Raw genomic sequence first — 25794 nt, 5'->3', positions numbered from 1 at the left:
TTCAAACAGCACTCCTTTTTTTGTTCTCCAACAATTATGCCACAGGTTTTCCCTCTTACAGTGATTTATGGAAAAGGAACCTATAGATATGGGAGGATAAAACGGAGGGAACAGTGAGCCCACCAGCTGGGAAAATATGAGGAGCAGCTGAGAAAGGGTTTGTAGACAACAAATATGGTAATGTGGAGGGAACAGATGGATCTGGATAGGAAACTGAGCAGAGTTGGTGTAATGATGGCGAGATGGTTATTATGACCTGGATCAGGTGAGTCTAATTAACAAAATGCATGACAGGTGATTGGATGCATGAATAGCAGTGTTGAGATAATGATTAATTGACAGATCGCTGTTTATCAACCCGGAAACGTCAGTTTAATGGTCTATGTACACAGAAATAAGGTCTTATTAAAAAAAAAATTAAACACAATCTAGACAAGGTTTATAAATAGAAAAGTTATTTTAAATAACAGTGGTGCATCTCATTAGAAGAGAGGATCAATTCTAACTTTTTTGACGTTTCAACACCCTCTTTTTATTGTATTTTATTTTGTGCAACATTGCTGGTCTTTGAGAAAGAAAATCAAAGTTATTCACTCTGGCTATAATTGACATGGATATAATAAACATGGGCGGGCTTAACCATCAGTGCTATAAATAGGTCTCTTAATTTGCCCCTAAGGGGGAAATTGTCTTTCTTGTTCATTTATTTTTTGTATATGTTAATTTGTTGCATTTCATATTTGAAACATGAAAAGCGTGTTGACAGAGTATCTATCAAAATTCCAAATGAGTCCCTCTGGGTTTCAATAATTAAAACTCAAAAAGTTCATATTCCCACTCAGGTAATTTATTCTGTTGTCAAATCCAAAACATGTCATATTTCTAACTGCCCTATGGTAAAGAAAAAACAATACGGGTAAGTTATACAAAATATGGAAATGAGAAAAAAATCATAATGCTAGACTGCAAAAGCAAAAAAAGTTTGAATTGAACTCATTAAAATAATTACAACTTTTAAATGAATAGTTGCTTGATTTCAAAGGGGAGCTGAGATTATCTGGCTTCTTTTTGATGTGGAATACAGGTACATCTCAAAAAGATAATATTGCATAAAAGTGCAATATTTAAAAGCCAGTCTTTTAAAAAGTGAAATGGTTTTTTATAGAGATTTATTACACAAAGATAAATATGTTGAGCTTTTATTTCTTGTACTTTTGATGATTATGGCCAACAGGTAAAGAAAACCCAAAATTTTGTGTCTTAGAAAATTAGAACATCACATTAGAGAGATCATAAAATAATTTTAAGCACAACTATCAGGCTTCTGAAAGGTATTTTCGTTTCTATGCACCTAATACCTTTTGCATGAATGACTGCATCAGTGCGCCGTGGCATAGAGGCGATGAGCCTGTGGTTCTGCTGAGGTGTAATGGAGGCCCAGATTGCTTTGTTAGCTCTGTTCAGGTCATCTTCCTTGTTGGGTCTGGTGTCTCTCATCTTCCTCTTGACAACAGCCCACAGATTTTCTATGGGGTTCAGTTCAGGGGGAGTTTGCTGGCCAATCAAGAACAGGAACACCAGGGTCATTGAACCAGCTTTTGGTACTTTTGGCAGTTTGGGCAGGGGCTAAGTCCTGCTGGAAAAAAATAAAACAGCATTTCCACACAGCTTGTCTGAAGAGGGAAGCTTGGAGCGCTACATTTCCTGATAGATGGCTGCATTGACTGTGGACTTCAGAGAACACAGTGGACCAGAACTAAGCCATGGCATGACACCCCAAGCCATCAGTAGTCGCGTTTCTATCAATGTTTTTTAATGTGCATTTTGATGTATCTCATTAAATATCGAGTGAGGATTGTGTAAATGGCAAATTTCAAATTAATTCACTAAATTTTGCCAAGAAAAGTTTTACGCTTGCTTTTTTTCCCCGAAAAACAGTAAATGGTGCTAAAAATGTTTATATTGAAAAAATAACAACAACCTTGAATGTCATGTATGTATACCTAAAGGGGCTTGTAAGAGCTGATTTTGCATTTGTCAGCCTTCTGATTGCACTGTTTGTGATTCAGATCCATATTTGGACCAGATGAATTTGATAAATTATGACACATTGTGTTCATGGACTGAACCAGAATAACTGATTGACCTCATGTTGGTAAATAATGTTCCCTGGAGTCACAAAGCCGCATTTTACTACAAATCTTTGTCAAGGAAGGCGCAAATAGTCTGGAAAAGCTGGAGGCAAAATAAGACCAAAACTGCAAATATACAGCAAGGAGTAAAATAATCTTCGTCCTTTGCCGATATTGACAACTTGTTCTTTTCATATAACATAACAGTAACATAACTCTTCGTCGTTGGTCGTTTTCTATATGTCATTAGGCTACTTCATATTAGGTTCATGTGACTCATCTTTAGAAAGTTTAGATGTTTTTCGCTTGTTTCACAGCAGAAATCTTATTGCACGATTGCAGCCAGTTTCTGCTCTGCTGATAATGTTAGCTGCAGCTCAGGTGCATTGCTGCCCCCAGCTGGTCACTTGAACACACTGAACCCTGTTGTGTTGAAATTCTAAATCTGCCACTGTGACTTGTGGGCCGATCATCTTCATCAATTCATAAATTGATCACATCTGGCCAGGGGCAGATGGTGAGTCCCCCCACTGGCCATATTAAAGCCACTTTTTCCTCCTGCCTGAATTAAACAAGCATTAACTTGATTTATTTCATCTGGATTGTTAAGGATTTTTCATAGTTTGAGCTAAATGCATTTTACATTTCCAACTAAGCACTTTGTTGGTTCAAATGAACATTATAAATAGATTAGAGAGTAACTGAGTCAAATGCTCTATACATTCGTAGACTTTAGGAAGGTTTTTGAGCTCGGTGCACAACCCTGAGTCACCGGATTTGAAAGCCAAGCAGGTAGAGAGATAAACTGCCAGGGACCAGGAGAGCGGGCCAGACCTTGGGGTGAAAGAGAGAAGCACAAGGCTTGTGAGCTAGAGTAGCAGATAATAGAGAGTGACAGGCAGGCAAATGCCTCTTTAACGGAAGAAACTTGCTGGCATACTAAGGAGAACATGAGGAGCTTGAACATTTAAAAAAAAACGGTGATAAATGGTCTCAGTGTGGCAGCATTTAGCCGTTTTTGTTCTTGAAGCGACGGGAAATTGCTGTTTGATTTACTGCACTAACAGATTAGGAGCGTGCGTGTGTCAGCAGGAAGTGGTTTGAGAAGAAGCAGGGGTGCATTGATCGAGATTAATGGTCATAATGTTGGTAATAAAAGCATGCATTTCTTTACATGAGGCCGTATTGTGTCATGTGAACATGTGCTCTCTAATTCAGAGCCCATAAAAAATGTTGTGGTTATGTTTTACTCCTTTGTGCTGTGCAAGCCATAATGACCCAAACTAATTTTCTTTATGTATGGACTCCTGTGTATACATACAGACGATACAGACGACTGTTTCTGATGCTGATATGAGGGATAATGTAGGGAATAAAGCTGAGGACGGTTAAGGGGCCCAGCAGAGAGAAGAAAAAAGTCAGCAAAGTCGAAGGTCCTTTGAGTAGTTTTTAAACATCCTGTTGCATGTGAGAACAGCCGCTGGAAGACGGATGTTGTCACGCCGATGCTGGCCGGTATCCAGAGCTTCAAAGTCTGAGAGTTATTACAGTTTGGCCATCACGTAAACACACAAGCACAGAAGACCAACCCACCCATATCCATATTTCTATGAGAAAAATCTTACAACGGTACTGAGTGCGGAAACTATATGTTGAAAATAATTATGAGAAATTACACCAGTCTATAAGCGGTGCAGAGCTGAGTCATAGTCTTTAATGGACTTTCACAGCATTCTAAAGGGTTACAAGCAGAGAGCAGAAACGGGTTCGTTGCTTTGCTCGTAATTATGCTGGATCACAAAAGACAAACCACAGGCCTTATCCTTAAGCCTTCTATCTGCATAGATTAAACCGTTTTATTCTATACCATGCATATTTAAATAACCTACTGGCATATACATGAAAGGTTTTAGGAGGAGTCAAATAATCAGAGCAAAGAGATATGTACCAATTTGTTTGACGAAAACATTTGATTGGTTTAACATCAAACCAGAAAGTACTGTCTTTGCCTAAAAAAAATTATCAAATTTCTGAAAAGTTATATCTTATTAAACGTAAACCAAAATTGATAAGTCAAAAGTATTGGCCAGAAGAAAACTAATACAATTAGATTGATGTTCTTTTACTGCTCAACAATAAAATGAGAATGTACTATTTAAATAAACAAATAAAGTAGCCAGAAAGGGATGCGTGAAAACTGTAAATCAAAAATCTAAAATAGGTTCTGCACATTTGCCTTCTTTAAAAGGCATCCATTTTGCCAATTTCTTTTGGACTTGATTTAAAACAATAGAAACAAAGTCTATTCTCAGCAATGAGAGTTTTTGGCTCATTATTGTTTTTAAATACTACCTGTATTTAACCAAATTTAAGAAATGATCTAAAAGCAGATTTGGGTAACCCAAAAGTTTCCTTTTGAATAAAAGTTATTGGACAGATGTAGACCTTTATGAAAATAAAGAAAATCAAAAAGGCTTAGTTATTAAAGGAAACTGTGTGTTGTACCTGAGATTTTCATTGTAAGATTATTTTGATATCCCTGTAATGATTTTTTTCTAACTGAAAATCAAAGTATCCATCAGCAATCAACCACCTTGTAATGGTTAATGCTGGTGAACCCGATATTCAGCCGGACACAGAGTTACGTTTTTAAAAAGCTTTATTGTGAGGATGAGTAGTGGCAGATGGTGCAGGCAGGCAGGAATAAGCAGAAGACCAGAAGATGCAGGTAGGGACAGACCAGAACAGGTGATGTAGACCGAGGAACCACCAGAACAGGCAGAGTGAGCAGCTGGGACTCTTGGAGAAAACAGGCAGAACTGCAGCACGCAGACACAGGCACTTTGACTGAAGAGTCCAGCTGACTGAGCACATAGAAACTGGCAGAGGAAGGGCACATCACAAAAGAAGAGAGATCTGGCAGGGATGAGCTGGCTGAGGCAGGTATATATAGGCAGGTGAACAGGTGAGCACAGTTGACAGTAATTACTGGCAGCAGGTGGAGCTGATGTGGGCTAACTGACTGGTGACTGAGGAGACTGAGCTGTTTGGATGGTGGCTGTTTCAAGAAACGTCCAGAAAAGTCCAAAACAAAACACACAAAAACTTAAATCATGACACACCTGTTGGGACCGGCTACCTTTGGATCATTTCTGAATTACAGTACTTTGGACACCTTTGTCTTTAACTGTCTGAATTTCTCCCATATATTCATGTTTTACGTTCTGCAAGAACCAGAAGTTCATACACATCCAAGAAACTTGAAAAAATTCCTCCAGAATAGAGGTCACTTATCAGGCACACAATTATAGCATTACCCTTACAATGCTTCTGTTTCACAGAGCTGATGAGAGTTTTACCTGATCCACCTTTGTCACTGTCTGTAATCTGATCAGCTCCTAAGGTTCTTGACCTTTGGCTGTTTGAATAATTAGATCAATTCCTGCCGACATCAGATCTCTCTTTAATGTGTTTATATTCAGAAGCAAAGCTCAAAACTGCATTGTTGTTACCTTTTGTGTAACCATATACAAATTGAAATGAATTTGTGGGATCAGAAGAGTTGAGTATGTGAGTTACACACATAAAAAGAAAACGTCTTACCATCTCTTCCCAACCAAACAGCTTTTTGTGTTATGCAGTGTGATGCTGTAGGGGTACAATAACCACTATTGAAAAACAAAGCTCGTCTAGATTTGAGGTTTTTGCTCTAATGGACTAAACCCTGTCTCCCAGATGTCAATGCTGTCCCCCACAGAGTGAGATTCATCAGAGACTACCTCCAGAATTTGGGGGTGGAGAGGTTGAAATAGTCTGCCTGCACTCTTGACCTTAACCCCGCTAAACACTTGTGGATTCAGTTTGAGCTGTGCTGTTTGTCCCAGAGTGACCAACGAAACCACAATGTCTGGATGAAGCATGGGAGGCTACCCAACAGCAACGTGTGACCAAGCTGGTGACCAGCATAAGGCAGAGGTGCTAGGCCTTTGAATAAATTATTAAACTGGAAGCACCCAATATCCATTATATGGATTATATGATGCTCTCCAGTCAAATGCTGAGTTTACCCCCCTAGACAACAGAAACACAATCTAGCTTTATGAATCATAATAATAATAAAAAAATCTAAAATAAATCACTTGTTACTTCTTGATGTATTGATACTTGTCTGTTTTTGAGATGTGCCATATAAATAAATTTGTCATTGTAAAACAAGATTAGAATTTGTCATTAAGATAAATCACTGTAGGATTGTATTGATCACATACTATGGGTAGTATATTAGATATGAAATGATAACATTATGGATGGATGGATGGATGGATGGATGGATGGATGGATGGATGGATGGATGGATGGATGGATGGATGGATGGATGGATGGATGGATAGATCTAGCAATGCAAACTAACATTTACTGTATCAGCTGTGATTGTGAGCTGAATGCCCTAAAACAGGGAATAATTCAAGTCTTCCTCCTCTCCGAGAAGAACTCAACACAACGATGCCACCGGTAAAAGCCTGGAAAGACAAACCATTTCCATTCTGAAGAGAACTGCAACATGGGTGACATCTTTCCTGGGCCCGGAGGGAAAACTCATTTAAGCTGCTACTGAAATATTGCTAGCAATCTGTAAGTAGAGGAGGAAATGACACAGCTGCAGTATGTGGCTGATGAGTCGGTGGGAGGGGGGGGACATCATTTAGTGACACATAGGCTGTCTAAATTTAGCCCAGCTGCTTAAAATGCAGTCTTAACATGAAAACAGGCACAATCATGTCCTTTTAGTCATATGAGGAAATACGGCAGATTCTTCTTGCTTCTCCTTTTGCACGTGTGCTGGTAGCAAGTTATGGCTGCAAAAAAAAATCATTCTAGATTGTCCTTTTAGATAAAAAGCAGCTTACAGTAATATATTCCCTAATGAGGGCCATCACAATGAAGTAAGGTTTGAAGCTGACATTTACAGGAGCAAACTCTTTGGCTGCATTTGATATGAAGGCCCCCTTCCTGGGCGGCATGACCAACAAAAGTCTCCTCACTCTTAATGAAATGTCAAACCAAATGCCAGAGGATTTCACTTAGCGGTTCACTTTTAAAAGACTCAGATCATTTTCAAAAGGAAAGAATAAAGTGTTTCTAAAGATTGCTCTTCTTTCACAAAACTCTGCAATCCCAACATGGAGGTTTCAGGTCCATATAGATCTTTAAATCTTTTTTGTTTGTTTGTTTATTCAGGAAAGAAAAAGCAATAAGATGGTCTGTAAAAGAAAGAGAAATATTTGTACAAATGTGGTCTTAAAATAATTAGCAGACGAAACAACAAAATCTGATCAAATATTTGACCCTGTGGCTGGAATATAACGGTGGCTAATCAAGCTTGTGCTGAAGCCAATTAGTGTAAATCTAATTCAGTCTTACTTGGAGTCAAATGGCTGCAGGGACCTTTGGAATGAACAAAACTTAAAAAAAACATTATGGAACAACAATATTAAGAAGTTTGACAGCTGAATATAAAAAATACACTTAAAGAACTGTGGGGAGGTATGGAGGTAGAGGTGGGTTTATTATAAATGCAGATCAAATCCATCTGGCTTTGTAGTGGTTGGTGCATAAATAGGGACTACATTAAAGTTTAAAGCAATTAGACAAAAATATTCCTTGCATGATTTAAAAAAAAACGCTTAGGATCAAAGGTTTGTAATTAAAAAGGCAAATACTTTTGATGTATTTTCTTTTATAAAAAGTATTTTAAAGCAGTGATGTTAAAACTGAAGTGGCCTTCTGCAATAAGTAATTTTGAAGAGAACAAAAAGATTAAGCTAAAGACAAGAGATCCAGGGACTGCTTTGACTACTCTTAGTAGCACAGATCTTAAAACCAACAACTAAAGAAAGATGACAAATCTTTGTGACAACAAAGGTCCTCTACATGCTGAACGAAAAAAATTGTAAAACTTTTTAATTTTAACATCATGCATTGTTAGGGTGTAACCAACTCTCACACACACACGGACACACGCACACACACACACACACACACACACACACACACAGTCATAGTTTTGAATCAACTTTCTTAACTAACTAAACTAAAAGTTATTTTATTTCGGAAATTGAATTGCATATTTCTTCATTACCCATAGAGATATATATTTCAACTTTATGGTTTAGGCCAGGAGAATTTCTAGAATAGTCAGTGTCCTGTATTATGTAGACAGTAGTTTGGGGGGGGGGGGGTAAATCTAGAAACTCTAATATATTAGTTGGGATTTCTAAACCACCTTTAATATGCTTAAATTTATTTCTAATTATAGATTTAATTTGTTCATATTCTAAGAATTATTTTTTACTAATGCCATGTAATGTTAATATTTTTAAAGCATGTATGCCGTTTTATATTTGAGCTATTAAACAGCAAATTTGAAATCATGATATTATTGCATATTTTCTGTTCTGTGTCTATCCAGGGCTCGTCTAAAGGATTATGTTTTATCCATTTAGGGATGTATTGTATCTATCTTTAGTTTTCTGTAGTGTCTTAAAGCTGATACGGGGGGATTTATCTTCCCAAATAAATTTAGAGATAGAAGAGTCATCATTGAAAATAAGTAATAAATTCTAGGTAAGACCATCATTTTAAATGAAGCTACCCTCCCCATAATTGAAATTGGAAGAGATTTCCATCTTTCAATTTCTTCTTCTGTCTTTTTTAAAAGTGGGGTGTGGAGTGGGGTGTGGTTAAATTTTACTAAATCCTCTAGTTTAGACAACACAGTAATACCCAAATATTTAAGATTTCCTGATTGCAATTGCAAATCTAGGGGGTTCTGAAAAGAGCAATTAATTGGCAGTACCGTAGATTTAGACCAGTTTATGAGAAAGATTCTAGTAATCTAATTACTTGAGAAAGGGAAGAGTTTGAGTGCTGGAGATAAAGTAATACATCATCAGTGTAAAGACTAACCTTATTCAATAGAGAATCCATCTGGACCTGGAGACTTTTTATTGGGCATGCTTTTTAGAGCTTCCTGAACTTCAACTGTCAGCGGTGAGTCCAGTGTCGTTCTTTGGATATCTGATCATTTAGGAAGTGTAATTTTATCCAGAAATTGCTTGATGTCATTATCTGATGGATTTATCTGTGATGTGTATAAAGATTTGTAGAAATCTCGAAAGGTGTTGTTTATACATTCTGGATCACGTAATGTATTACTGGTTCAGTCTGTAACTGCAAATATAGTCGTTTTCTCTTTATTTTTAGCTGATTAGCTAGGAAGCTTCCTGATTTATTGCCAGATGAGCCTTCTGAATGTCGAGGGGAAAATCTTTTTCAGCGTGGTTGCTCATCGGTTAGCAAGTTACCTGCAAAGAAACCACCTGATTGACACATCAATTCAGAAAGCAGGCATCTCAGGCTTCTCAGGATGTGTGGAGCACAGCAGCATCTGGGATCAAATCCAGCTCGCCAGGAAGAAGGGGACAGATCTCCACGTAGTATTCCTGGACCTCGCAAACGCTTTTGGCTCAGTCCCTCACGACCTCCTGTGGAGAGCCTTTGATTTCTTCAGAGTCCCATCAGCACTTTCAGCCTGGCCCGCCCACTCAACTGTTTCTCACAAACAACCGCACGGCTGCTGCTCAGACTCGGAGAGAGAGACTGCACCAGCGGAAAAACATGAAGAGTGAAAATTGCGCCGTTTGGCTTTATTTTAATACCGTAAATGAAATCAAGCTCTATGTTTTGTAAAAAGCTAGTTAAATTCAGTGGAAACACAACAAATCTATTTAAGCACATGGAAAAACCATGAGCAAGAAAACGCCGAGAAATAGAAAAGGAGACGAAACTTTTCTCATTGCCCCGACAGACCCACAGACTGACGTCACTGACTGAGGCGTTTCAGTCCTCCAGAGAACATCCATGTAGATCAGAGTGGTCTTCAGCAGCAGTTCATGTTAACTTTCACAGTAGATATTATCTATCATATGTTACTGGAGCCCACACAGAAAATGTAATTAAGACCTTGAAAGAACCCAGTACATATATCCTATTAAAAAGTGTTATTTAAGATAACATTAGCTAATCCTTTATCCCACGACGGAGAAATTTATAGGATTAAAGCAACGGGCAGGTGCACACAATACAGACAAAATCACATAAGGATTGAAAGATATAAGAGGTGGATTAGGAAGAAAAAAAACAAACATAAAATTATTATTATTATTATTATTAATAAATTGTAAAAATAAAACAAAAATCACAAAACCCGAAAGGTCAACAGTTTCATGATACATCAAGCTTAAATGTCGAAAGTATCTGTGAATGTTGTGCGTTTAATGGCAAAAAGGAAGCCTTTCTCAGAGATTCAGAGGGCAGAGAATTCCCAAAGTATCTAACATATTCTACCTCCTGCAATGGAAGGGAAAACATTTGTTATGGGCTGGCTAATATACAACAGGTCAAAAAAGGCCATATTTTGACTGCAGTGCTGCTGTTCTCTTATGAAGAAAAGATTAACTAGTGTGCTAAATTCAATAGATGGGTTGAAAATATCCAATATAAAATACAGAGATTTCCAGGGCATGAAGTATACAGTTAAGTTTTTTTTTTTGGGTGGGGGGGGGGGGGGGGTGTGGGGGGGGGGGGGGGGGGTTGTGTGTGTGTGTTTGTGTTGTCCCGGGCCCTAGCTGTCTATTGGGATAATAACATCTTGTCCTACACAACAGATCATTTTCAAAATTTTCTATTCGAAATCTTCGATTTGAAATTTATTTTGCTTTTCAATATATTGGTTTAATTCTAATTTTACTTTACAGATTTTATCCAACTTTTTCTCTTCTTGAAAAGTTTCTAGTGTTTTTCCTTCTAATTCCTGAATCTTTTTGTTTTCTATCTTTTTTTTTTAATGAGATGACAATAAAATTATTTTACCTCTCATCACTGCTTTCCCTGCTTGCCATAGTATAGATGCTGATGTGCCTGGTTTCAAGTATGAAGCCCACTCTTCTTTGAATTTTTTAAATAAATTCTTCATCTTCAAGCAGCGATGTATTAAATCTCCAGCTCTTGTTTTGTGGGGTTATTTTATTTATTTATTTATTAGGGTTAAAGTAACAGGAGCATGATCACTGACAGCAATAAGATGAATTACAGCCTCTGAAATGTCTGACAGCAGCGAGCTGCTGATTAAGAAATAGTCCAAACGAGAGTAAGAATGGTGGACATTTGAAAAAAAAAAATTCCTTACTGTTAGGCTGAAGAGATCGCCATGCATTGCAAAGACCAAAATCACTCATGTATTGTTTGACTACATTTATTGACTGTCAACTGCGCTGAGTCCCTGTTGTATTCAACCTGTTTATTTCCTCTTTTAGACCAAAGTTGAAGTCACCCCCAACAATTAGAGAACAATCCCAGTGTTTTGAAAGTGCATGGAAGAGTTTGTGGAGGAATGAGGGTTTATCAACATTTGGACCATATACACCGACAATACATACCTTCTGGTTATGAATCCATGTTTTAATTATTATGAATCTACCTTCTGTCATGGTTTTTAAGTGTTTGGCCCACCTGCCGATATAGATAGAGACAGGAATAAATTTAAGATGTTTATTAAAGGCTCGGACAATGGGGAAAGACACAACGTGTGGCTTGAGCGAGGTCTGAACGCCAGTGCTGGAACGACTACGGAAAGAAAGAGGAACAAAGTTATGAGAGATCGAACCAGGGGAAAATTCCAGAAGCTGCGCCGCTTCACATTTAGTCGAGAAGACCTATCCGGGGAGAGTAATGACGAGGGAACTCTGTGACCGTACCTCATTGATGGTAACAGGTGGCTGAGTGACTGGAGAGCTGACAGAGCACCACAGTTGATGGCAGACGGGAGGAGCAGATGGAAGAACCGGAGTATTGCGGGTGAACCAGGTGAATCCAGGGACGGGGGTCTCACACCTGGCTTGGTACCACCAAGAGAGTATGAGGGGAGCTGCCAGAGCAAAATCGGAGCGGCGGGGATTCTGAGGAACTGGTTCTTTGAGCACGATGTCAAGGCAGGTGAGTAAATCCAAACACGAAACACTGAAGAACACCAAGAGAGACAAAAATTATTCCAAAAACAGGATTTCCAAGAATTCACAAATACAAGGCACAGGCCTAGGCATACCATGACTGGGTTAACACTCTGGCGTCTTCCATCTGTCTGAGCACTCCTTAAGAAGCCAGTGGAAGCCGCTCCTGACGAGCCGCAGGTGTGGGCCACGCCCCCCAGTCAACTAGAACCACCTGTGGAGCAGAGTTAGAGCACGGAAAACAAAGAGAACCCTGACACCTTCAGGATGTACAATTTTGTCTAATATTGTAAAACTAACGTTTTTGTGGATTAAAATTGCTACTCCTCCCTGTCTAGAGTTATAGCAGGCGACAAACACATTAGGGAACTCAGGTGAGTTAAGATCACTTACAGTTGTAGCTGATTTATGGGTTTCTTGCAATAAAAAAACATCTGCCTTTAATCTTGTAAGCCGGTTAAAGATCTTTACCTTTTTTTCCCTGGTGCCAGCTCCATGCACATTCCATGACACCAACTTTACATTTATCATAGGTGTAAGTGAGAAGTTGAAAAGTGCATGTACTTGGAAAAAATAGTTATACAAAGACCCAGGTAGCATCATATGATGTGCTTGTGATTGTCTGGTCAACAGGAAATAAGCAGATGAATAATATAAAGAAAGCCAGAGAATTAAGAAAGTGCAAAGAGTGAGAAAAGGTGAAAGAGGAAGAACCACAGCCCATGCCTCGTGTACCCAACCGTGACTAACAACCATACCGTGCCAACGTGCTCTTGAGCTGTGCATTTATTTCATTTATCACCGTGTTCCGATCTATGCACTTTTATCAAGTGTGACATGCTTTAAATCCACCTGTTGTGCATCTCATAAAGCCAAGGAGTGATCTTCTGATCCCTGAACAACTGACTATTAATATAAAGTTTGTCAACTGCTTCTGTAGCTCTGACGCCTTCCGTAATGTATTTCTTCCTGATTGGGAATAACACTCGCGTACGATCTAGGATTTCCTTAGGAAACTGTTCATTAACACTGAAATCCGTTCCTCTCAGCTCTCTGCCCTGACTTCTTACCTGCTCTTTTTGTTTATAATGCTCAAATTTAGCTACAATCTGTCTGGGACGGGTTTTATCGGGTTTCTTACCTCCGAGCCGGTGAACCCGTAGAAAGGTGATGTTTTTTATCTGATCCGCCGGTATTTTCAGCTTCTGCTGGAGAAACTCACGGATTACCACCTCGGGATCCTCCTCCTGCTGCTCCGGGATGCCTGCAAAGACAAGATTATCTATCATACTTCGCAACTGTATGTCCAGAATGGATTCTTTCATCTTCTTATTTTCGCCGGACAGCTGCATCATCCCCTCGGTGCGCTCCGTGACTTTCCCCCTCAGCGCTTCGTTCTCAGTGGTGATAGAAGCCAGCTGGGCTTGGCTAAATTCCACCGACTCCCTCAGGGCTTGAAACTCCTTATGTAGGACTTCTACCAAAGCAAGGTGGACGTCCAGGCTGGTAAGCTTCTTGTTGATGGATTCCAGGACGTCGCTGTAGCTCCTGTCAAGAGACAAAGTAGAAGATGAGCTAGACCGGCTGCGTTTAAATGAAGGTGTGTTTGAAGCTGCGGGATTTTAGATTTCCCCATTACGATGTCAAAACACTCGTCCAGGTTGCAGCAAAGCCATGTACAATGCAGACGACTCTCCCTGTGGCTCTACGGTTCTCCAGGAGTGAATGCTGCTTGTTGGGACTTTGATGCAATCAACTGGTTTCCTTATGTAGGACATTTTTGACCAATCTGTATAATCTGACCCAATCTGTATAATATGATTGAACTTGACTTTGTAATGTGCCTTGAGATGACATGTTTCATGATTTGGCGCTATATAAATAAAATTGAATTGAATTGCACATGCACAGTGCGTGAGGTTGGGGAAAAATCATCTCGTAGACGCTCGTAACTCTGCTTCTACAGCAGGATACGCGCACAATCACTCACGAGGGCCAATTGAATTTTAAACATGTTTAATTTTCATCCGACCGTCCGATTCCTGATCGGGAAGTCGTCATGAGGGGCTAATCACCCCTCATTACCCCCTATATACTACACGATACAGGACGCATGATGAAGCTGAAACTCAGCCCAATGCAAAAAAGTTTTGCACGAATTGGCCCAAAAAGGGCAAAAACTTGTACAGTGTATGCCCTGTTTAAGGGACCTTGCGAGGTTCCTATGCTAAAGGAGCTGTGAGAGGAACCATACAGGCTCCTTTTTCAACCTCATTCACTGCACTATTGGTAGACAACTAATCATGGCAAAAGCTGACACGTACAACAGTTTAAGCTTCAAAGCAGCAACACATTTTATGTTTTACATCCACAGGAAGAACAAGCATATGACATCAACAGAGTAATTGTGATCAAGACCATAATCAATGGTAGGAGTTTTTGTTTTAGTTCTTCCTTCTTTTACTCTACCTGTGTTAGCTGTTGTAAAATCTAATGCTTTGCTGAACTCAATCATTGGAACAATTCTTATTGAACAGTATATTACAGATATACTGTAATACAGATATTTTGAAGAGCTTATGGGACCATCTTGTGGCTACCAGATGATGGTGCATATTTTGGGCTGTGGCGTTTTCTAACATTATACATGTCACCAAAACACAAATTAAAATGCTTTTTTGTTGCATTGGTTTGAACAAGTATTTTTTCAATTAAGTTTTAAGTAGATTGTGTATCGAATAATTTTTCGTCAGTATCCACCCATGACTAACCTAATGGACCTTGACTGAAAATGTTGTGGATATTCTGCACTCTAGATGCCAAGGGGTATTACGAGTATACGAGTTGGGAAGTTATAGGTCACCAAAGCTTTTAATCTTTTGTATAATTTTTTTTAACATATATGATGGGTTAAATTGCCTTTCAAATTTAAATATGCTTCAGTTTAAAGACATTTTAAAGAAATTCTAATTCATTTCAGCACAAACAAGATGCAATTTGGCCAAAATTGTGGGATTTGTATAATTCAGTTGCATGACAAATTTTCATAGATTTAGATTTGGTAATTTTTATGCAACCATCAAATCAGGTTTATTTGTGGCTCTTTCATCAGTAAAACAAATAAACCATGTACAAAATGAAATGGATTTAATATCATCAAAATAACAAATAATTGTAATTAGCAACATCAAGGTTTTAGCTAGGTCAATTTGTTATTAATTTGTCAAATCTCCTTGAAGTTTATAATATTCAACTTTCTTATCAATGTGAACCTTGGAACCAAAGCCTTGGACAGCTCACAGGACCTCAGGGATAATCAAACTCCTCCTCGCATTGTTGTGTTGATTCAACAGAGGGGGAAAACCAATGTCATGTATTTTTTCATACAACAGTTTAAATTGCAGGGCAGCAACACATTTTATGTTTTACATCCATGGGAAGAAGACCCGCATGATATCAACAGAGTAATTGTGGTAAATTCCATCATCAATGGGAGGAGTTTTTGCTTTAGATTTTCCTTGTTTTTTCTGACTCTACATGTGTTAGTGAAATCTAATCTGAGTCCCATCCCTGGGACAATTCTTATAGCAGAGTAGAACAAAATATTTTCTAGCTCTAGATTGCTATTGTGGGTTGTAATTTTGGGCATTATATCTACCTTTTCCCCTGTGGCCAGAACTATTTTAAAACAACAAAAGATTTACAACCACATTTTTATAATTGAAAATGCAAAAATAAAAAATGTGAAGCAGAAAAACATATGTTCATTTTCATTAAATTCTGTTTGGATAACTCTGAAAAAAGATCTGACTATGAGCAAACTGCTGACTTTATAAAAGTTATTTCAATCACAAGTAGAACTGCATTGTTCAGACGGGGACGTTCCTGTATTTATAGTTATTACTGGAAGCCGATTACTGCATGAAATTGTTAGATTTACAAGTACGACACATGTAATAAAGATGAGCTGTCAATATTTTTACATGATACAGCTGTGAACCATGATGCAAGTTTCTAAAATATAACTTGATTCCAAAAAAAGATGATTAGGGTATCAAAAAAAATCATTTTCAGTATAAATAAAAAAAAATATGAAAACATTTTAAACTTCTAAATGAACATGGGGGCCCTGCGACAGACTGGCGACCTGTCCAGGTGAGCCCCGCCTCCCGCCCCGTGAACGCTGGAGATAGGCACCAGCACCCCCCGCGACCCCATGAGGGATTAAGCGGTTTGGAAAATGGATGGATGGATGAACATGGGGGAAGAATCTGTGGTAAGAATATGTTGTCCAAGCACAAGTGAAGTGCATTTTCTGTAGCAGCTCCCAAACTGTGGAATGACCTTCCCTTGGGCACTAGACAGGCCTCGTCCCTTTCTGATTTTGAATCCCTTCTTAAGCCCCATCTCTTTTCCTTGGCTTTTGACACAATCTGAGATGTTGACTTTGTTTTACTGCGTTTTACTTTTTTAAATTTTATCACTACTTTTCTATGCCATTTTGCTAATTGTTTTGTGATTGATCATTTGTAATTTATGATTGTGTATAGCACTTTGGTCCTGTGGGTGTGTAGAGTGTTTTATAAATAAAATTGTTATGGTATGGTTCAATTCCATCGTTCTCCTTTTACATGTTGTTTTCGATGCATGAGAGTTTGCGAGTGCCGAAACTGGCCCGTTATGACAGGCGGATTTACCGTGACGGCATTCAAAGAGTGGTGGCATGACTACGAATTCACGGGCAATCCGCCTAGAGCTTGCCCAAGTATATAACATTATATAAAGTTAATAATAATCACCCAGACACTTACCTAGCCAAACACCCTCTGGGAAGAGCAAGGCGTCACAGTCCGGTAAGCCGTGGATAAGCAAAGCCCCCGAAAGATCCAGTACCCAGTGGCACGCAATACTCATTTAAGCACTGCAAATCCGTGCCGCGGTCGAGATCTGGGGGGGACAAAGCCCCACGATCCTAATACGCACCCTCTAGATGTTGTGTGTTAAAAACATTGTCTTAGTGTTGATTTTGTGGTTTACAACTGTGCACGAAAGGGGTGGGCACGCACACCCAACCCCCCTCGGATTGGGATGAGGTGCCAGCTGAGCCTCCCTCCAAGCAAACTACCCCGATCATGTTAATGCTAGAGGGGGTGTAAGGGAGCCGCCCGGGGCGAGGCTCAAACAACATAAGCCCCCCCCCAGACGTCTTCCCCCCACCGCCCCCCATATCGTGGCCTACATGGATGTGCGTTGTGAAAATGTTTGGAGTGAAAGTGTGTTCTTAAATAACCTAGAGTGTCTGTAGATGTACACATCAGACCTAGAGTATAACCCCATTTACACTACCCTTGTTAAACCGATCCATGCCCGGTCCGAGCTTGGATCAGTTAACCAAGCCTAGCTTGGTTCTGACGACCGTTTACACATCACACGATCTCAGTTCCTTGGTTCCTCGCCTCCTAGTGACGATCTGTGGTACTACTGCTCTCTAGGACTGAAGGAGGAAATCAAGAAAATAAAATGGCAGCGCCCGTAACATTCAGGAAGTTATGTTTGGTTATTTTTCATTGTTTGCTGAGAGTTTGCGGTGAATTTACTTGACAGAGTCGGCTTTTGGGAAGTGGATAAGACAAACAAACCTCTAATAAGGATTTACAGACGCAGGAAACGACAGATGCTAAGGTTCATCACACTGCTAAGCAGAATCCTCCCTGGAAATCGTGTGTCACGGTAGGGAAGCTAGTATTTTTATGAATGTCGGAAATGCCAGCAGGCTGTAAAGAGATGACGTGTTCTGCTCATGCGCTCTTTGTTATTAGAGAGCCGAGCCAGGGAAAAACCAGGCCGAGCCCACACATGGAACTGGTCTGCATTTAGCACGGTCCGGTTGTGTCTGGCTCGGTTCAGTTCAGTTTGCGTTCCATTTACACTCCATAGTGATCTCGGTCACCGAGCTCGGACTGGTCTCGGCACAGTTAAAAAGGGGTAGTTTAAACGGGGTATATGTGACAGTGAAATGCAGGGCAGTGCATCTCCAGCGCACCATAGTCTTGGTAATTACTGTTTATATCACACCAAATGCTAATTCTAGCTCGACTATCAGACTTTTACAGCAGCTTTAGTATCTAGCAGAGCAAGCATCTTAATGCTGTACAAAATATTATAGTGGGTGACTTTAATCATGGAGACTTAAAGGTTGTACTCTCTAAATTACACCAGCATATAAAGTACGCTACCAGAAGACACATTGGACAAGGTGTACAGCAGCATCAAGCTGGCTAAGCCACTACCACACCTGGCCCAGTCTGGCCACCTGTGTCTGTTGTAATGTATCAGAATCGGACCCAAGATTCAACCACGACAGGTCAGTGACTTTACAGACAGTTTATTAATAAGTAGGGTAAAACCAGTGTCGGCTCTCGGGCATGCAGCTGTTATGGCTGGAGCTTCCCTGGAAGCAGAGGGACAGGTCAGAGACTGCTGAGGCAGGTTAGCAAAGTAACAAACTGACTAACCTGATAACGAGAGCAGCCAGGGCACGGAGAGACAGCTGGGAGTGTTCGGGGCAGAAGCCGTCCGCTGGTAGATGGGAACGGACCGTAGAGCGGCTGGCAGCAGTCAGACGACGAGGGGTTTTCCAGGGGCGTAAGTCCAGAGACAGTCCGGGTCCGGTAATGGTTAATCCACAACTCCAGCAGTGGTACAGAGGGGAAATCCAAAGAGGGTCCGGGTCCAGATCCAGGTCCGAAATCCGACAGAGCAACAGGCTTAAAGGGGACAGGCAGGTTCCAATACTCACAGGCGGGCCGATGTCAGAAACACGGGGAATCAGTCCAGAATCCAGAGGCTGCAAGGCAGAACTCAGGCAGGCAGGATAACCAGAACGGGACCGGGCAGGCTAAAAAAACAGAGGGCAAAACAGGTCGTGCAACAGACAGGCAGGTTTTCTGGAATAGTACTGGAAAGTTCTCAACGGTGGCTCGAAGACGATCTGGCACTGGAGACTGACAAGGACGGGATTTTTATGCAGCTGGAGACAGGTGGAGCCAGTAGAGGTTGATTGCAGATAGGTGGAGACTGAACAGGTGTGACTGATTAAGAGCAGGAACCGCCCCAGTGCCAGGATCATCACATCTGTTTTTAATTTCCACTTATGTCTTCCTCAAGAAAACTGCTTTTGAAATCACAAAAACTGATCAAACATGTCCTGATGATACCCCCAGCAGGACTGCTGATGGGACCAACTAGGAAATATATGAAGACCCAGACCTGGAGGTGTTCAAAGAAAGTGTTCTATGTTACTTCAAGACATGCCGCTGTTGCAAAACAATATTGAATACAGCCACAAACACAAAACCTGAGCTCGAACGTATGACTGCTTGATTCCGTCAAAGTGCCTGAACAAAATTATGACACAAGGAATGTTTGAGAATTTATAATTGAATTGATCTAACACATTTGTACAGGGACCAGCAAAATATGGCAATAACTTCCAGTGTCCATCATAGGATTAGGGTCAAATGTATAAATAACCAAAGTAATTTTAAGAAAAGATGAACACAAAATAAAAACTAGTGCCAATTGAAAAGATTTTAATAAAAACTTGTTTTTCATAAAATACTAAATCCAAAAACAATTCAAGACAGAATTATTTTTCTATACAGAAAAGACAAAACATATTTCAGTAAACAATCTTAATCACAAAGTAACAGCCACAATCTGTCTTTTTCTCCAAAGCAACACATGCCCTTAACATGGGAATTATGTGAGCAATGTGTGCAATTTTACTGCACAAGGTTTTATGGCAACTTTTAAATAACATTTGAAATTATTCACTTTTCTCATGAGTAAGTCATACTTTAAAATTCTGGACCAAAAAAGTACAAACAAAATAACACCGCTGTGCACAGATATCCATTTGTAAATCCATCTGAACTGTAACGTAGCTACAGGGTATGGGTAACCATGATCTGGTCCCTGTAAACCAGTGGTGTTCAACTATTTTGCCATGCAGGCCAAGAGGAAAGAAAGAATTCACTCTGCTATTTTATAGTCAATTTTTGGCATTTTACATGTAGCCTTAGTTCATTCTCAACAATAAACTAAATACATACAGTGTTTTACTAAATAAGATAATAAAGTAGCATGATTGATAGAAAACAAGTCTTACACATGACATGTGCTTATCAAAAGAAAAACATCTTAACTTCCTTTGGTCGGTTGATTTGTGCTTTAGTTGTTTATTCTTAGGATACAGGCATACAGGCAACGTTTTATATTGTTTTACCTCCTTTAAAATGGTTGGATGTAGTCAAATGAATTAAACAGCTGCCTCCTCCCTGGATGCTTGTGGTAATGTTTACTATGACATAAAATAAAAGCTAAATAGATATCAGAAAGAGAATAGAAGACCCCCCTCCACCTCTACCAGTGAACATCTTCCTCATGTTCTTGTGGTTCATGATGCCTGAATCTCCATCACTCTGTTGATATCATCTTCTGAGTCCTGCATCTTCTGAGTAGGCATGAAACAGCAGAATTGTTTCTGCTCTGCAGTTAATTAAATGCAGTTCAAACTTTCTAAGTCACTTCTGTTTCTGATAGTCTTACAACAAATCCAGCCATAGGACATGATAAATACACTCTGCATCCACTTTTAAACAATAAGTTTACAGGATGTTAAAGTTAAGGAAGTCATGTAGCTTACCTTCTTTGGTTTGTTGGAGAATCTAAACCAGCTGAAAAAAAATTATATAATTATAATAATAAGGATTAAACCCCACCCTGTAACAGAGCATCAACTCATAGCAAGGTGTGTCTCACCACTCAAAGATGATGATTGTACTGTAGAGCATTAGAATTCCCAGGATCTTCACTGTAACATAGAAACTGAGTCCAAAGTCCTGATGACCTGCAAAAGAACAGCATACTCAGCTTTTTCTGACCAGAATATGTTTGGGCTCCAAATCATCAATTTATGTTCCACCAGTTTGCTGACAAGTCAAATCTGAGCCGATGGCTTAAAGACATTTTTATCTTATGAACCATGATTTGAAGAGATGTGTCAGGATGAGGTTCTTGGAGATGGGCCTAAACGTAGACAGGCAGGTATAAAAGAGTACAAAAAATAAAAAACTAATGATTACTGCATAACTTGAGAGTAGCACCAAACAACATAGAAACAAAAAAAGGATTGGTCATAGGTAGGCTTGGCATAAAAAGAACAACATAATCCAGCAAGCAGCAAATGACAAATGGAAGCCTCTATAGCAGGAGAGACGGGTGGGAAGCATGAGTGTGATGAGCAGGCAGAAGGTGGACTGAATGAGCTTCATTGGATGGTGGCGATGGGTGAGAGGGAAAGACTGAGACTCAAACTGAAAACTCTTAATACTAACTTCTAGCTCCTGCCCCCTGACCTTTCATGGGGGCAACAGTAAGAACTCTGTCGTGGGCAGGAAACGAGCTTTGGACTGCCGTGCCAATGTTGAACAGCCTTTAACTCCGATGTCATTACGTGACGGAAACGCACATGGATTATGCGAGTCAAATCCAGGCTTAAAGCCTTCAGAAAATGAACTACAAAGTTTGTGCTCTCTTCTCCCCGAGGGGGGAGGAGATTTTTGTTCATTTTCGTGAGGTGGGCTGTGCTTACACATAATGTAACACAAAGGATTGTGGGATACCTTGAGGCTTCTTAGTGCTGGTAGGGGACATCGCAAGGTTCCTATGCTAAACTAGCCATGAGAGGAAGAACACTAAACAGCAGGGAAAAAAGTCCTAACAGAAAACAGGAAATGTCTAAACCATAACACATATGAAGAAAGTCTGAAAGCACACAATGAAACTTCCTCCACTCATTGGTCTATCCATTGTTGTGTCTATATACGTCTTCACAAGAGCCTTACAAAAATATACAAAAATCTATTTTTCAAGATATTGATATGATTGATTAATAGAAAATAGAACATAACTGTGAAACACTGTTTACATTTGTTTTAAAAATAAAAAGGTTAGGTATAGATAATGTATTCAGTCCCTTTTACTCCAACTGGAGTAAACAAATTGCCTTTGGAAGTCACAGATGCAGGGACAAGACTCCACCTGTCTGTAACTTCATCTCAGTGTCATGGCAGCTGTTATGTGAAGCTCTCAGAGGTTTGTTGGAGCTCAATACAGAAGAAAGACCAAGGCCTAAATCTATAGAATTGGGTGCAAAAATGTTAAAATTAATGCATACAGATGCTCTACACCCAGACTTACCGAGCTTGAGGTAATTAACAAAAAAGGGTAAAATCTTTTTGCTAATTACATGACATGCTGACAGGATCACTTACATGAAACACTAATTGCGGCAAAATATGCCTCTACAAAAGGATAGAAAACTTAAATATTAAAATTTGATAAATCCTATGATAATGTCTATTTTGAGTATGAAAAGAGAATAAAATCAGTAAAATTACAATAGTTACCTTTGTTAATAAGAAGGATCACTGATGACCTCTGATCACCCAGATCATTTGTAGCCACACAGTAATACTCTTCTCCCTCAGTAGCATTGAAGCTGTAAACCTGCCCCACAGATACATTAATGGCTCCATGTTTGCTGTTCCTGAACCAGGTGAAGCTGCTGATGGGAGGCTTGGCTCTGCTGGAGCAGCTCAGCTCCACCCAGCTACCTGCTGACACCAAACCTGATGGACTGATGGATGCTGAGGTGTCTTTAGGAGCATCTGAGGAAAATGGGACACACATTAACTTTACTGATCAGAAACAGCTGAACCATGACGTGCTGACAGGATCACTTACATGAAACACTGAGAGTCACTTCTGTCTCTGCTGTCTTGCTTCCTCCATTCACAGGATATGTGGCAGAACAGCTGATGTTGTATCCATCATGTGTGTCTGACAGAGTGATGGTCTCCTGGATTTTAGTTGTAAAGGTTCCCTCTGTGTTTTTCTCTGTTTGTCTGTGAGAGTCTTGTTGGAGATTCCAGGTGAGTTCAGGAGGTGAGTGTGGACAGGGAGTCAAAGCTGAGCAGCTGATAGTGACAGACTGATGCTCCTTCAGATCAGCAGGGATGTTAATGCTGGGACTCCAAGGAGAATCTGGGAGTTTAAATAAAACACATAATTTCAGAGTGAACATGTCTGAATGTATTCACACACACACACACACACACACACACACACACACACACACACACACACACACACACACACACACACACACACACACACACAAACACAAACACACACACACACATCTATATACATATATATTTTTCTGACAAATGTATCTAATTCCAATCTGATTAATGTTATATGTGTAGCAGCCCCACATGGTGTTTTTTTTTTTTTTTTTTTTAGCAAAAGCTTAGAGTAAACTTGCTAATGATGCTTGCACATTTTGCACAGGCTGTAAAACCAATGTTCTGACATTTTGAACCTGTAAAAATTATAAGGAAAATGGAAACAACAGAGCAGTATACATTTTAATATATTGGTATGTTAAAACAAAAATGCTTTTACCTTTAACTGTTATGTTGACAGGATCAGCACAAGCTGTTGATCTGTAGTTCCCGTTTTCAATTCTGAAGAAGTATCTGTCTGTAAAACTTGTGTTTAAATTAGGAAACAGAGTGGTGCAGTTTTTCTCTGTCAGGTTTCCAATATTCAGTGAAAAGGTGTTAACTGACCCACTGCTGTTGAAAATAACTACCTTTGGAACAGACCAAAAATGTAAACCACCCTTCATCCACACTCCGTTGACAGTTGTTTTACTGTCATAATTGGGATTAACTGTATTAAAGCTACATGGGATTTCCAAACAAGATCCACTCAGAGCTTCAGTGTTATTAGGTGCAGTGATGTTGAGCGCGGATGTTGATCTACCACAATGAGCCAAAACACCTGTAAAAACAGACAAATGATGATGTTAGGAAATCAGCCAGGCAGGACAAAATCAGACTTCTCTGAAATGTGAGACACTGCAGACTCCCTCACTGAAGGAACTGCTCCCATCACAGCAGTGTGCCTAAACTATTATGTACCAAGCTCCCCCGGATTTATTTTCCCCTTTACCTGTGGTCTGTGAAGGCGTCCACACTGGATAGACCAGCAATGATTGGTGTTTTCCAGAATCACAGCTAAGTACAGCTTGCTTTTCAGCATCGGAACCTAACCAGCTGACTGCCATGAAACCAGGCTGCTTGTAACCTTTCCTCAGTTTATGCAGAAAAAAGCTAATCTGAAAATCCCCCCTTCAAGCTGTGCAGGTAGCCTAAGGCCATACAAGAAGAGGTCCCCATTGTCGATTGGCCAAGCCCAGCCCAGCCCAGTCCATCGGAGCCTGCGTAATTGCATTCCAGACCGGGATTCACAAGGAGTTACTCTCTGAGCTAGCCACTTGCTTGCTGCCCCGAGCCAGTCTCACACTGGTCTTCCAACCGGACGGCCTAAACTCAACCACATGGACAAAGGCAGAGGTTTGGCAGGGAAATGAGCAAGGAAAGTTTAAAAAGGTTACTTTTAATGTTTCACTGTATCAAGAAAGCCAAAAGTGGTTTAGACCTTTATTAGATGAAAATTCAGAGCTTTGAGAAACAATGTTCCTCGCGCACATGGAGTTACGAGGCCTCAGAAAAGTTATTCTGGAGGAGCCAAAGATTGACGAGAAAGACAAAGCAGCCCTCGTCAAGGATGAAACAAAGAACAGAGAAGTATGCGCAGAACTTGTGCAATGCTTGGACAACAAGATTTATCACTGATAATGAGAGACGCAAAATTCAATGTAAGAAAAGCACAAGAAAAGACAATGTGATGAAAACCAGCTGGACATCGAGGTCACTGGGAAGAAGAAGAGGAAAGAAAATGGACTGGCTGATATGGAGTGTTACATATGCAATAAAAAGGGGCTCATGGCCAGGACATTTGGGACTCAGATGAGTCCCAAATGGGAAGAGAAGAATGGAAATGGGACATCCCACAGTGAGAAAGGGGGGGCACGGTTGAGGACAAAGATGTGACCATGTGAAGAAAGCAGATGAGGAAACAGCAGAGCCCACACCTTTTGTCTCTTCAAAATGATGACTGTTTTTACACAAGAGAAGTGTCATTCAGTTATTTCATATGTGTGCGAGTTTGCAGTTAAAAGAATCCAAGTGCTCAAATCACCTTTGAACTATTGTCCCAATATCAGCCATTTGGGCTGATATCACTGCACACATACAGGCGAACAGGCCGAGAGTTATTGCATAACCCTACAATAACTTCAAACATGTGTAAGGCATAACAGTAACATAATGTGGAGAAAATCTGCCTGCAGAGAAACTTCATGATCCACAAACTCCAGTTCAGCTGCCACAGCATGTTAGGCATGGAGTCTTTAACAAGATCAGGATCTAATGTTTCAGACTAGAAATGATTCATTGGACGTCTCTGAATGAAAGGAGGTGAACACAAACGGCTCCATGGAAGAAAGAGACACTCAGTAACATGTTGGACTGCCAACACGTTCCCAGACAGAGCTGCCATCAGACTGATCGTCATCCTCTCTTGATAGAAGATATGGTAGGTTTTGTTTTCACTGCTTT

At 40.0% G+C, this 25794-nt stretch overlaps 1 protein-coding gene across 1 annotated transcript in view; it reads right to left on the bottom strand.

Moving 5' to 3' along the window:
- The window catches only part of LOC118556791, a 45199-nt gene extending 20689 nt beyond the window's left edge, over positions 1-24510 (bottom strand). Inside the window, exons 1-9 of the mRNA XM_036125124.1 lie at positions 24495-24510; positions 23732-24112; positions 23009-23308; positions 22672-22932; positions 21023-21110; positions 20907-20937; positions 18715-19097; positions 13341-13747; positions 11948-12117 (exon numbers count right to left, since the gene is read on the bottom strand). Coding sequence (XP_035981017.1) covers positions 11948-12117; positions 13341-13747; positions 18715-19097; positions 20907-20937; positions 21023-21110; positions 22672-22932; positions 23009-23308; positions 23732-24112; positions 24495-24510 — 2037 coding nt within the window. The remainder of the gene's footprint in view (positions 1-11947; positions 12118-13340; positions 13748-18714; positions 19098-20906; positions 20938-21022; positions 21111-22671; positions 22933-23008; positions 23309-23731; positions 24113-24494) is intronic.
- Between the last annotated feature and the right edge of the window lie 1284 nt (positions 24511-25794).

Source organism: Fundulus heteroclitus, chromosome 21, assembly GCF_011125445.2.
Source record: "Fundulus heteroclitus isolate FHET01 chromosome 21, MU-UCD_Fhet_4.1, whole genome shotgun sequence".
NCBI lineage: Eukaryota > Metazoa > Chordata > Actinopteri > Cyprinodontiformes > Fundulidae > Fundulus > Fundulus heteroclitus.
Note: the sequence above shows the minus strand (reverse complement) of the source record. Positions and strands in the feature narration are given on the sequence as shown.